At 35.6% G+C, this 12980-nt stretch overlaps 1 protein-coding gene across 1 annotated transcript in view; it reads left to right on the top strand.

The window, feature by feature from the left end:
- The window catches only part of DNAH6 (dynein axonemal heavy chain 6), a 262220-nt gene that overhangs the window by 186510 nt on the left and 62730 nt on the right, over positions 1-12980 (top strand). Inside the window, exon 62 of the mRNA XM_023536421.1 lies at positions 2436-2626. Coding sequence (XP_023392189.1) covers positions 2436-2626 — 191 coding nt within the window. The remainder of the gene's footprint in view (positions 1-2435; positions 2627-12980) is intronic.

Below are 12980 nucleotides of genomic sequence, written 5' to 3'. Positions count from 1 at the left end.
TCTAGATCATAGATACATGAGAAATCTGAAGCACTTCCACAGCAAATTCTTGCCACTATTGCCATTAAGATCTTGATGAGAATAAAACATCAAAATTCCAGAAGGATCACAAAGAGAAGTTGATCAGTTTAAACCATGTGGTATGGAAAGAACTTGAGAAGCAGGTCAGTGGATACTATCTAGGAACCTACAAGAGCATGGTACAGGGGAGAACATAAAGACCTCAAAATAACTAGAGAGTTAAGACCACTACAAGATAATAAGACTATCTTAGATGGAACGGAATCTGATAAGGACTCTGAAAGTGAGGCTATTTTAGATACAGATGGGACATAAACTGGAGCTGAGGAACTGATAAGAAATTCCAAGGCAAGAAATCTGTACTCCTACCAGCTGAGCAGTGTTGTCAGCCATAAGGGAGCACTCCCTAATCAGGCTGTTACATTAGCGATGGGTTCAAAATCAAAAAGCAAGTTTAGTTCACTTATATGACTAGAATAACTAGAATCCAAGAAGTCTCTGTGCTGAGTGAATGAGATATGAGCTGTAACATTATTTTTTATATGAACAAAGACTTTAATATACTTTTGGAAACGACAGAGAACTCCTAGCCACTTAGTATGAAAGTGAAAAGGACCATTTAGCAATGGTGGTGAGATCTGTGGGCTGGCGTGCATACATATTCACTTCTATTGTACTGCCTTTTTCTCCACCTAAGAAGTACGAACCTTACACAACACTGGAGAGACAAATAGCACTATCCTAAATCAAAAGATAGGAAACTGCATGCTAATTCTACAGGAACCCTTGGCTTTATAGTTTTACCTGATATGTCTCCTTTCTGTATTCTATGTACTTAACCATGTTCTTGGATATATGTATTTCTGGGTATATATTAAGTAGACCAGAGACTAACCTAAAGGTGTGTTTTATGCAAATTTATTTTGTGCATATTTGAAATGTTTCATAAAATGAATCAATTCATACACATGAGAAATTGTACATGTAACCAAAAGTTTCTGATCTGTGATTAATAAAGCAACTGGAAATCTAGATCTCTATATAATATTAATAGCATATTGTCTTGTTTACAAAACTTTTTAAATTTAAAAACATTTTATGAGTGTGTTACCACTTTTTTATTTGCATAATAGCCCCCAAGAAATAAATTATTGGTGCTTTGCTTATTGTAAACACTATGAGCACTTTTTGTCAAAGTAAAAAGCAAATAAATAGCTCATATTTTAAAAAATATTTTAAATAAAAATAATTTTTTAAACTATGTGGGAATGACACTTAGTTACAGTGACAAAGCTAAAACAACGCTCCAATGCCCCTTGGCCCTGTTGCAGGGATGTCCCTCTGGACCATGCCACCTTTATAGTTAGCACCACGATATAGCCTCACTTAAGTGGACAAGCATGTGAACATCTCTTTTCTCGAGTTGGCCATAGTGGGGTATCCAAAACCATGTCCCTGAACCAGGTTGGGATGCTCCCTCCCCCAACACCAAAAACAAAGTAAGGCCTGTTTGGACAGGGTGTTGTCAACATCTAATGGAGGGCTAACATTAAAGCCAAACTGCTGCTTACAGTTGTGAAGGATGTGCACTGAACAACCTTTAAGGTAGCCACTCATATTGTCGATATTATACATTAGGTTTATATATTTATTATGACAGTTTTCTGGCCCGAGTATCTTGAAAAGGGCACACAAAGGCCCTATATGGGCTATAGATGGACAAAGTCTACGAGAGCATCAATGGAGTAAGTTGGCTAGGATAGGATCAGTAAAGAAAACACATTGGTATAGAAAATGGCCAGGCAGATGTATGATGATTAGGGCTAAGGCTGGTACCCAAGAAGTGGGTGATGAGTAAGTGAGAGATGAAGATGAGGAGACAATATATGAAGTCAGTTCTTCTGAGAAGTTGGCTTGTAAATGGGGAACAAAGAAATGAAATAGTTGAAGGAGAGCTGCAATCAAGGGAAGGCTCTTGTTTTGGTTTTAAGAATAGGAGACAGTAGAGCTTCACTGTATGATGATGAGAAGATCATGCAGAGAGGGAGGGATCAATAATGCCAAAAGGGATAATGAAAGGACTGAAAGTAAAGTCCATGAGAATGCAAGAGGGGTGAGACAAAAGGAGACAAGGATGGGAAAACAGCAGGTTTATAGATGGATGGAATGATGAGGGCCTTTCCTCTCATCCAATAGTTCGTCTTGCTCAGTGAAGTCATGAGAGCCACAGCTGTCAGCAGTTATGTGGTGTACAAATCCACCAAATTGATCTCTAGGAAGAAACATACCCAATCAGAAGAAAATGAGTTCAAAGGATAGGGCACCGACCTCTGAGAAGCTAAAGAGGAGAAATAGGATAAAATTATGAAGGCCAAAACCAACATATTTTCAATGTTTCTCTTTTCACCTTTCAGGTGGTTTTTGCTCTTACAGATTTTGTATTAGAAAATCTTGGAAAACACTTTATAGAGACACCACCTATGGACCTGCCTACTCTGTATCAAGATATGTCATGCACCACCCCCCTGGTATTTATCTTAAGCACAGGCTCAGATCCCATGGGCGCGTTTCAGAGGTTTGCCCGGGAGAGCGGATATTCAGAACGGTAAGGTCACATTGTGCAATTTTATCAACTCATGTGAACATCTTCTTGTTAAAATTTGTATTTTATGTTCCTTCTTTGGAGCATGAATTCCTATATTCAGATATCCCTTACTAAATAAATTAAGATACATTAATATTTCACTATGTATGTTGCTAAAATAGGGTCAAAAATCATAAATGCCAACTCTGAGTTCCAGTCAAGATGGCAGAGTAGGTAAATGCTGTGCTTGCCTCCTCCCACAACCACATTGAAATTACAACTAAACTAAAGAATGCCCATCATTGGGAGTTGCCTAAAGTCTAACTGAACAGAAGTCCTACAACTGAGGACACAAAGAAGAGGCCACTTCGAGACTGGTAGGAGGGGCAGTGACATGAAATGGGCTTGTCCCACTCCTGCATGTGGCAGTGGAGAATCAGAAGAAATATCTTAGCTGCAGAGGTGTCCCCTGAGGAGCAAGGGGTCCCAGCCCTACACCAAGCTCCCCAGCCCAGGATTCCAGAGAGGTCCCCACAACTTCTGGCTGTAAAAACCAGCAGAGATTGTGGCTGAATAAGGAGGAAGTCTAGAGGAAGCCAAAGTGCTCCTCTTAAAAGACCCGCCTATGGATTTACTTAGTGATGGGTTCTCTTGCTCTGAGTTCCAGTGCTGGGGCAGCATTTCGAACATTGCCAGACACATACGGGGAGGAACGGAGTTGTATGGCTTCAGGACGAGGGCCAGAGGGGTGGCTTTCTCCCAGACAGAAGTGCTGGCAGAGGACATTGTTCCTTTGTTGAGCCCTCCCCCGCCCAGCTTGCAGACCCAGGTGGGTGCTATATCTGAGTCTCCAGCAAAACACTGTTCACCCACCTTGGTAAGTCAAACTTACAGGCCCACTCAAGCCACTTCCAGGGGATTTCCACACAAATGGCCAGTCTTGGCTCATAATGCAAACTTTCCTAAAATCTCTCAAAGATCCACAAAGCCTAAACAAGCAGCATCTGGCCTCAGCGTGCCCCATCTCTATTGCTGAGTAGCCCCAAGCCTGACACTAGTGGCAGCCAGCCTCAATTTGCGGCTTCATCTCTGAAGGCACTTCAAAGCACAGTGCACATGGCTGCCTACTGCCAATTGCTTGGTGACTCATGTCAGGTGGCCCCAGCAGGGCACAGGCTACAGCTGAGCTTGGCCTGAGGCACACCCCTTCAGGAAGCCCCTGCCTGCACGCCCAGTAGCTAGCTTCAGTCTGAGACAGAGCACTACCTGGGGTCACATCTGAGGATAACACAATCAAAGGGTGGACAAGGCAGGCACTAGAGTGGATCCCACTCTATAGGGTAAGGCCCTGCACAACAGCTCCTCCACCGGTCACAGCCAATCATCATAACCAACCAGCCTGAAGGTCAAAGCCTCCCACTGATGAGCAAACACCAAGGTTCAACTACAACAGGAGGGCACACACAACCCATACAAGGCACATTCCTGGAGCATCCACCTTAGGCGATTGGGGAAGACTGCACTGGACCCCACAGCACACCTACTACATAAGCCTAGTCTAGTAAGACCAGGAGACATAACAGCTCTATCTATTACATAGAAGCAAACACAAGTAGGCAGCCAGAATGAGAAAACAAAGAAACATGTCCCAAATGAAAGAACAGAACAAAGCTCCAGAAAAAGAACTAAACAAAATGGAGACAAACAATCTACCAGATGCAGAGTTCAAAACACTTGTTGTAAGGATGCTCAATGAACTTATGAGAAGAGTAGAGGAACTCAGTGAGAACTTCAACAAAAAGATAGAAGACAGAAAAGCAGAAATAGAAAACATAAACAAGAACCAATCAGAAATGAAGAATACTTTAGGAGGAATGAAAAATAGATTAGATGAAGCAGAGGATCGAATCAGTGATTTAGAAGATAAGGTAGCAGAAAACACCCCATTGGAACAGCAACAAGGAAAAATAATCCAAAAAAGTTAGGATAGTTTAAGGAGTTTCTGGGACAGTATCAAGCATACCAACATTCACATCATAGGGATACCAGAAGGAGAAGAGAGAGCAAGGAATTGAAAACTTATTTCAAGAAATAATGACAGAAAACTTCTGTAACCTGGTGAAGGAAATAGACATACAAGCCCAGGAAGTGCAGAGATTTTCAAACAAGATGACTCTAAAGAGGCCCACACCAAGACATATCATAATTAAAATTTCAAAGGTTAAAGACAAAAAGAGAATCTTAAAAGCAGCAAGAGTAAAACAGTTAGTTACTTACAAGGGAACTCTCATGAAACTGTCAGCTGATTTCTCAACAGAAATGTTGCAAGCCAAAAGGGATTGGCATAAATTATTTAAAGGGATAAAAAGCAAGGACCTATGATAATTACTCTACTCGGCAAAGCTATCATTGAGAATAAAAGGACAGATAAAGAGATTCCCAGACAAGAAAAAGCTAAAGGAGTTTACCATCATTAATCCAGTATTAAAGGAAATGTTAGAGGGACTTCTTTGAGAAAAAGAAGAAAAAAGAAAAAACATCAAAAATATGAATAATAAAATGGTAATAACTACATATCTAGCAACAGTTACTTTCACTGTAAATGGATTAAATTCTCCAATCAAGAGATAGGGTGACTAACTGGATAAGAGAAGGGTTAAAGAAGTACAAATTAATAGTTGATAGATGGTCATAGGGATGGGGAGCACAGCATAGGGAATGCAGTTAGCATTAATGTAATGGCTAGGTGGAGAGCCAGAGGAGAGAAAGAGCAATTAGGGAGATCGTTTTATAAAGTATATAAATGTTTTACCAATGTACTATATACTTGAAACTAATAATAAAATAAATTTTTAAAAAAGAAAGAAAATAAGACCCTTATATATGCTGCCTACAAGAGACTCACTTCAGATCAAAAGACACACACATACTGAAAGTAAAAGGATAAAATAAAAAGATGTTGCATGAAAATGGAAACAAACAAAAAAGCTAAGGTAGCAATACTTATGCCAAACAAAATAGATTTTAAAACAAAGGCTATAACAAGAGACAAATAAGGATCCAGTGATCCTACTTCTGGATATTTATCTGAAGAAATTCAAAACACTACTTTGAAGAGACATGTGAATTCATATGTTCATTGCAGCATTATTTACAATAACCAAGATATGGAGGTTACCTGGGTGTTCATCAAGAGATGAATGGATAAAGAAGAGTTGATATATATATATATATAAACAATGGAATATTACTCAGCCATAAAAAATTGAAATCTTGCCAACTGCTACAACATAGATGGACCTAGAGGGTATTGTGCTGAGTGGAGTAAGTCAGACAGAGAAAGACAGTGGAATCTAGAAAACAGGATAAACAAACAAACAATAGAAACAAGCTCGTAGATACAGAGAGCATTTTGATGATTCTCAGATTGCAAGGGCAGGGTGGGTGAAGGGAAAGGGATTAAGAGGTACAAACTGGTAGTTATAAAATAGTTAGGGGATTATAGAGTATATCATGTAGAATATAGTCAGTAGTATTATAATAACTATGTACAGTGTCAGATGGGTACTGGATTTATCAGGGTGATCATTTCATAAGTTATATAAATGTCTAATCACTGTGTTATACACCTGAAATTAATATAATATTATATGTCAACTATAATTGAAAATATTTTGAAATCATAAAAGCAGATATAAACTTCATTTGAGAAAGTGGAGATCATTTAAAATGTTAAAGTATAATAATCTAGTGATTAAAACTTATTTGTTATTTAAGACATTTTTTAATGCAACTATAAAAGGACTATAGTTTACTCTGTATGCTCAAATGTTCAAAAAGAAATCCATAGCTCTTTATGTCGTGTTATTAATCTCGTCTTTCTCATGAACATCTATTCTGCTGGGTAATATAGGTAAGGAGAAAGTTTAAACTTACGCATTTACATTATTATATTTTCTTCTGATTTAAATGTCTCTAGGGTAAGCTGATTTGATTTCTTTCTCATAAAAGGTCAGTATTCCTGACTTCTCCTTCTTGCCCTGATTCTCCTCAAGATGATGTCCCGATGGGTAGGAAAGTGCACAAGACCACTAGGTGGCAGGGGAGAGTAGGGGAGTCTCATATCTACAAGGTAATCTCCAGCTCCGACAGGCCACTGCATGAGATGACTGGTCTGGCCTCGTCCCTGGATTAGGGATTATAAAATGATGGATCCCATCTGTTCATTTGGAATTCGTAGTCTGTTTTAGTCAGCCTTCTCCCAAGAAACAGAGCCAATTGTGAGTGTCTGTGTGTGTGTACATGTGTGTGTAATATGTATATACTATAGTACATATATTACATATATATAAAATATAAAAAACAATTGGTTTACATAATTATGGAGGCTGAGAAGCCCCAAAATCTGCAGTCAGCAAGCTGGAATCCCGGGAGAGCCAAGGTGTAGTTCCAGTCCAAGTCCAAAGGCCTGAAAACCAGAACTGGTGGTATAACTTCCAATCTGAAAGCCAGCAGGCTCAAGACCCAAGGAGAGCCAATGTTTCTGTCTGAATCCAAACACCTGAAAAGACCAATGCTCCAGCTCAAACAATCAGGCAGAAGGAGTCCCTCTTATTTGGTCTTTTTGTCCTATTCAGGTCTTCAGTTGATTGGTAGGGCCCATCCACATTAAAGAGGGCAATCTGACTTACTGTCTACTAATTCAAATGTTAACCTTATCCGAAATCACTCTCACAGACTCACCCAGAATTGTGTTTGGCTAAATGTCTGGAAACCGTGTGACCCGATCAAACTGACACATAAATTTAACCATCAGATGGTCTTAGACATTCGCCATTGGTTCTGAAGTCCTAACTAATAATTAGTATACAAAACTATTAAGAACTCCAGTGAATTAGTAAGAAAAAGAAAACAATCCAATATGAATAAAGACAAAAATATGAAGAATAAATTCTCAGAAAAGGAAACCTAAATGCCTGATAAACATATGAAAAGATGTATGACCTTCCTAGTAGTTAAGAAACAGCAAATTAAAACCATAAGAAAATGTCATTTTATACCAATCAAATTGCAAAATGGTGGCAAAAATAATAGAACTATGGAAACATTCATATTGCACTTGGGAATGAAAAATTGGTTAAAATCACTTTGAAGAGTAATTGACAGTATATAGAAGTTGAAGATGGCATCCCCTATATGCCAACAATTCCCTACTGAATTTGCATCCTAGAACAAAATCAGTCACATATGTGTAAGGAGCCATGTCAAGAACATTTGTAAAAAACATTGTTTATAATAACCAAAAACACTGGAAACAACCAAAATTTCCATCTAGAAAATGATTATATAAATTACGATATATTCATAAAATTGAATACAATACAATATAGCCTTTCAAATGAATATACTGTAACTATGTATATTAATATGGATGAGTCATACAAACTAATATTGAGCAAAAAGTTGCAGAAAAGGTATATAATATTGGAGAAGTACGATAAAATGTGCAAAATTTTAAAACATGTTATTTAGAAATTCATATTTTTATAATAGCAGTATAAAGAAAGGTAGGTAAATTATATTAAATCCTGGATAGCAGTGACCTTGGAAAGTGAAGGTTGAGTAATGAGAGAGAAGTGAATAGGGAGAGGCACACTGCAGGTTCAGATTATGTAGATGATATTTTATTTCTTAAGCTGGGTTGTGGGTACATGGATACTTATTATATTAGCTTTAGCTTTCGTATGTCTTAAATATTTTACAGCAACTATTAAAGGCAAAAGAATTCAAGATAACAATCAGAAAATGGGGAAGGATATTAACAGTTAATATATGCTAAGTTCTTGCTGTATTCAACAGGAAAAAAGAAGTACAGAATAATTGTATTGCCTTAGAAAGTTTTGTGGTTGAATGGACATGTTGGAATTTTAAGGGACAGCATTAAAATAATAGATAATCGATAGCTTCCAAACCAGCAGAAAGACAAAAAATGTATAGTGCAATATTCTAACCTAACATTAGATAGGAAAGAAGAAAAATAAATTCGAAGATAAAACATAGTAAATCAAGAGGTCAAACCAAAGAGTACTAATTCATCCAAATACCTAAATAAATGTAAATGTGTCACCTGCGCAAAGATAAAAATGATCAAATAGGATTTTCAAAAAATCATTAAACTATATGCTACTTAGTTTACAACACAAAAATAGGACCCGGAGGTAGAAAATAAAGAGATGCAAAAGATACACTATGCAAATACTAAACAAAAGAAAGCTGTTAACAGTTCCAGTGCATATCACAAAATAAAATATAAGGCAAAAATGTACATATTGGAGATAAAAAGGAAAATTTTATGATATACAGAAAACCCACAAACAGGAAACACCAATTGTAAAATGGTACACAATGCACAAAGTTTGAAATATATAAAGCAAAAACAAGAAATTTTGAGGTAAGGTGAAATTGGTAAATCAGCATTAATGTGGAAATTTTAACACATCTCTCATAGAAACTACTGTGAAACACGAAAAGTTACAAATTGGTAAGAATATAAAATATTCAGCCAATTAAATTGATAGTGTAATTAACAACCTTGATCTTTACACTTGACAAATAGAACAAATGCAAAATCTTCAAGTATGCACGGAACTTTGATAAGAATTAACCATGTGCTAAGAAAGACATATATTTCAAAAAGAAGACAAACTTATTCTCTGACCACAATAAATCTTAGAAATCAATCTTAAAAGAACTTTTTAATATCTGGAATTTTTTTAATTGCTCTTCTGAACAACTCATCTGTTAAAGGGAAATCATAATGCAAAATTTTCAATAAGTGGAAGTAAATGACAAAAATAATATTACATATCAAAAACAAGTGAGTTGTAGTAATGAGGCACTTAGTATTAAATTTACTCATATTTATGGATTTCTGGTTCCAGTTATGTCAAACTAAGAACTCAGACTAATATTTCCACTAAGAACAGCTAAAAACTCTGGACAAAGTATATGTTTTTAAATGCTTAAATGTTTGGAGAACAAATAAAGTAGTGAGGAATATTCAAGATAAGAAGAAAACCCAGCACAGTGAGCCCACACTCAGGGAGAGGCATCAGAAGAAGAGTCAAAGATGCTGAGAAGCTGAACAGAACTTTTGAGTGATTAATGGGATAAAAGTGACAAAATTGGAGCTGAGAGCCAACTACAGAGGAAGCTGGTAAACCCCCATTACTATGGGTTAACACTCTAAAGAGATGCATCAAGTCATAAGACCAAGTAAGATATAGACTACTTGTTGAAGAGGTTAAGGTGACTTGTGATTACTAGTATCTCTAGCTGACTCTAAGAAGATATAAATTTTGCCTGGAGGAACACAAAATCCTAGACACAAAATAAAATAAAAACAGATACATGAGAAGACCAGAAAAAGATGTTTAAAAAATAAGAAAAACAATATGCAACAGGAACAGGGTAGAGGGTCTCCTGGTAATAAATACATGAGACTGATTTTTAAATAACATTTAAAATGTTCAAAGAAATGAAAGATTGCAAAAATTGCAGAAAACTGGAATTCTTTAAACATAAACTCCTAGAACTGAAAGATATTCCTAAAATTAAGAATTCAGTAGATCAATTCGATGAGTAAAAAGCATGCAGAAACTAAACAAGGGAAAAGGCAGAAGAGAATAAGAGACAGAGAAGAGTGCAAAGTAGTATTTCAATAAATAATGGCTGAGAATTTTCCAAAACTGACAAAAAAAATCAATCCTCGGATTAAATAAACTCGACCAATCCCAAGCATGATATACCAAAAAAAAAAATCTATCTAGACCCATCACAGTAAACTGCAGAAAAGACAAAAACAAATAAAATATTTTAAAAACAGATTACCTTCAAAGATACAAGATTGCTGTCGACTGATTTCTCTGCAGAAACAATGAAAGCCAGAAGACGTATATTCAAAGTACTAAAAGTAACTACTATCTATGTAAAATTTTATTTGTCAAAAATTCCTTTGAAAATGAAACTAAGATTAAGCCATTTTCAGGCAAAGATGAAATGGAAATGGAAATTCAAAATACACTAAGCAGAATAATGGTGAAAATATATCAAAACTTGTCAAATGCACCTAAGCTAGTATGAGAGGGAAGTTTACAGGTTTGAATGTGTGTGTTCTTAGACAAAAGGCAATCTAAAAGTTAAAGATCAAACTCTAATAAAAGGAAAAAAGAGCAGAAATTAATAAAATAGATAAGATCTAAAAGACTAGAAGTTTTGTTTTTTTTTTTTAAGTTTAGTAAAACATAAATCCTAGCTGAAATTGCTGAGAGAGATTGAGAGGAGATCCAAAAAACAAACAAAAAAAAACATATCATGTATGAATAAGAGACTATCACTACAAATCAGGGACATTAAAATGATTACAAGAGCATATTATTTTTTTAAAAAGCTCCACCAATGAATTTTAAAAGTTTAATGAAATGGAAAAATTTCTCAAAAAACACAACTTAAAAAAAACTAATAAGAATGATTACAGTATCTAAATAGACCAATATTTTTTAATTGAATTCATTATTTAAAATCTCCCCAGAATTCTGGGTTTATTCCAGAAATGCAAGGATGGTTAAAATATTGAAAATAAATTAATGTAATTCACCTCTTTAAAAGATTAAGGGAGAAAACTCCTTTAAGTAAAGGAGAAAACTATCTCAACAGATACAGAAAAGGCAGTTGTTAAAATTCAACATGGTTCATGGAAAAAAAATGTCCTAGTAAACTAAGAATCTGGAAATCATTTCTTAGAAAGATAAAACCAGAAATAGGACATTCTTTTACTCTGCTAAAGGTATTTTAAAATTTTTTTAATGGATTGAGCAAGGTAACAAGACATAAAAACCGATGGTATTAACATATAATAACAACGAGAACTCTCATTCATTGCTGGTGGAAATGCAAAATGGTATAGCCACTTTGAAGACACTTTGGTGTTTTCTTTAAAAACTAAACACACTGTTATCATTCTGTCTAGCAATCACACTCCCTAGTATTTATCCAAGGAGTTGAAAACTTATATCCACAAAAAAATCTGCACACGGATGTTTATAGCAGCTTAATTCATAACTGCCAAAACTTGAAAGCAACCAAGATGCCCTTCAGTAGGTGAATGTGTAAATAAACTGAGGTACAATAAAGTATTAGTCAGTGCTAAAAAGAAAGGAGCTATCGAGCCATGAAAAGACACAAAGGAACTTTGAACGCATATTACTAAGTGAAAGAAACCAATCCGAAAGGTTTATATACTGTATGATTCCAACTATACGTCATCCTGGAAAAGGCAAAACTGTGGTGACAATAAAAAGAGAACACTTAGAAATCAAAAAGAAAAAGATGAGTAGGTGACCCAATAGAAGAAAGGGGAGAAGGAGGAGAGATATAAAAGGGAATAACCAAATGGCCAATAAATAAACCTATGAAAAGGGGAAACAATTTAAAACTTCGATGAAATACCACTATACATTTACCAGGTGTTAGCAAAGATATAGAAAAACATGTACTCTCATCTACTACTGGTGGAAGTGTGGAATGGTGTCATCACTTTGGAAAACATTTTCACATTAGAAAAAGTTAAACATGCACATACTCTGTCAAACAGCAGTTCCACTCCTAGGAATATACACAAAATGGAGTGCACATGTATACCCAAAGACGTTTGAGAATGCTTATTGCAGCATTGTATGTAATAGCCAAGAACCAATAAACCAAATGTCCATCAGGAGAAGAATAGATGAATAAACTACGGTGTAATCACACAGTAGAATATTGTACAGCAGTAAAAATTAACACAATAACACACAATAATATAAATTAATCTAAATAAATAATGTTGAATGAAATACGCCAAATACAAAAATGTATATACTCTAAGATTCCACTTATATAAAATTCAAAAACAAGCAAAATTAATCTATGGTGTTAGAATTCAAAATAGTTGTTACCCTTGAGAATGAAGAAGGATACTAATTGGAAGGATGCTGGTTCTTTTTTTTTTGTCCTAAGTGGTGGTACATGTGTATATTCACCTTAGGAGAATCCAGTAAGCCATACATTAATGACTTGTGTGATTTTTCTATATATATGTTAAACTTTAATTTTTTTTGTTTTTAAAAACTTATTTATGGTGTTGGAAGTCAAGATAATGGGTATCTTTGGGAAGAAGGAAAGGGAGGAAGGATTGGAGTGGAAAGGGGCATAGATGTATCTGGAGTGTTGGCAAAGATCTCTTCTCAACCACAGATGTTCATTTGTGATAATTCATAGAGCTATATATTTGTTTTTGTGCACTTTTTCGTATGTGTGTTATAGTAAAAATGTTTTT

This window comes from Pteropus vampyrus, unplaced genomic scaffold (genome assembly GCF_000151845.1).
Source record: "Pteropus vampyrus isolate Shadow unplaced genomic scaffold, Pvam_2.0 Scaffold156, whole genome shotgun sequence".
Lineage (NCBI taxonomy): Eukaryota > Metazoa > Chordata > Mammalia > Chiroptera > Pteropodidae > Pteropus > Pteropus vampyrus.
This window is presented reverse-complemented; position numbering and strand designations above follow the sequence as displayed.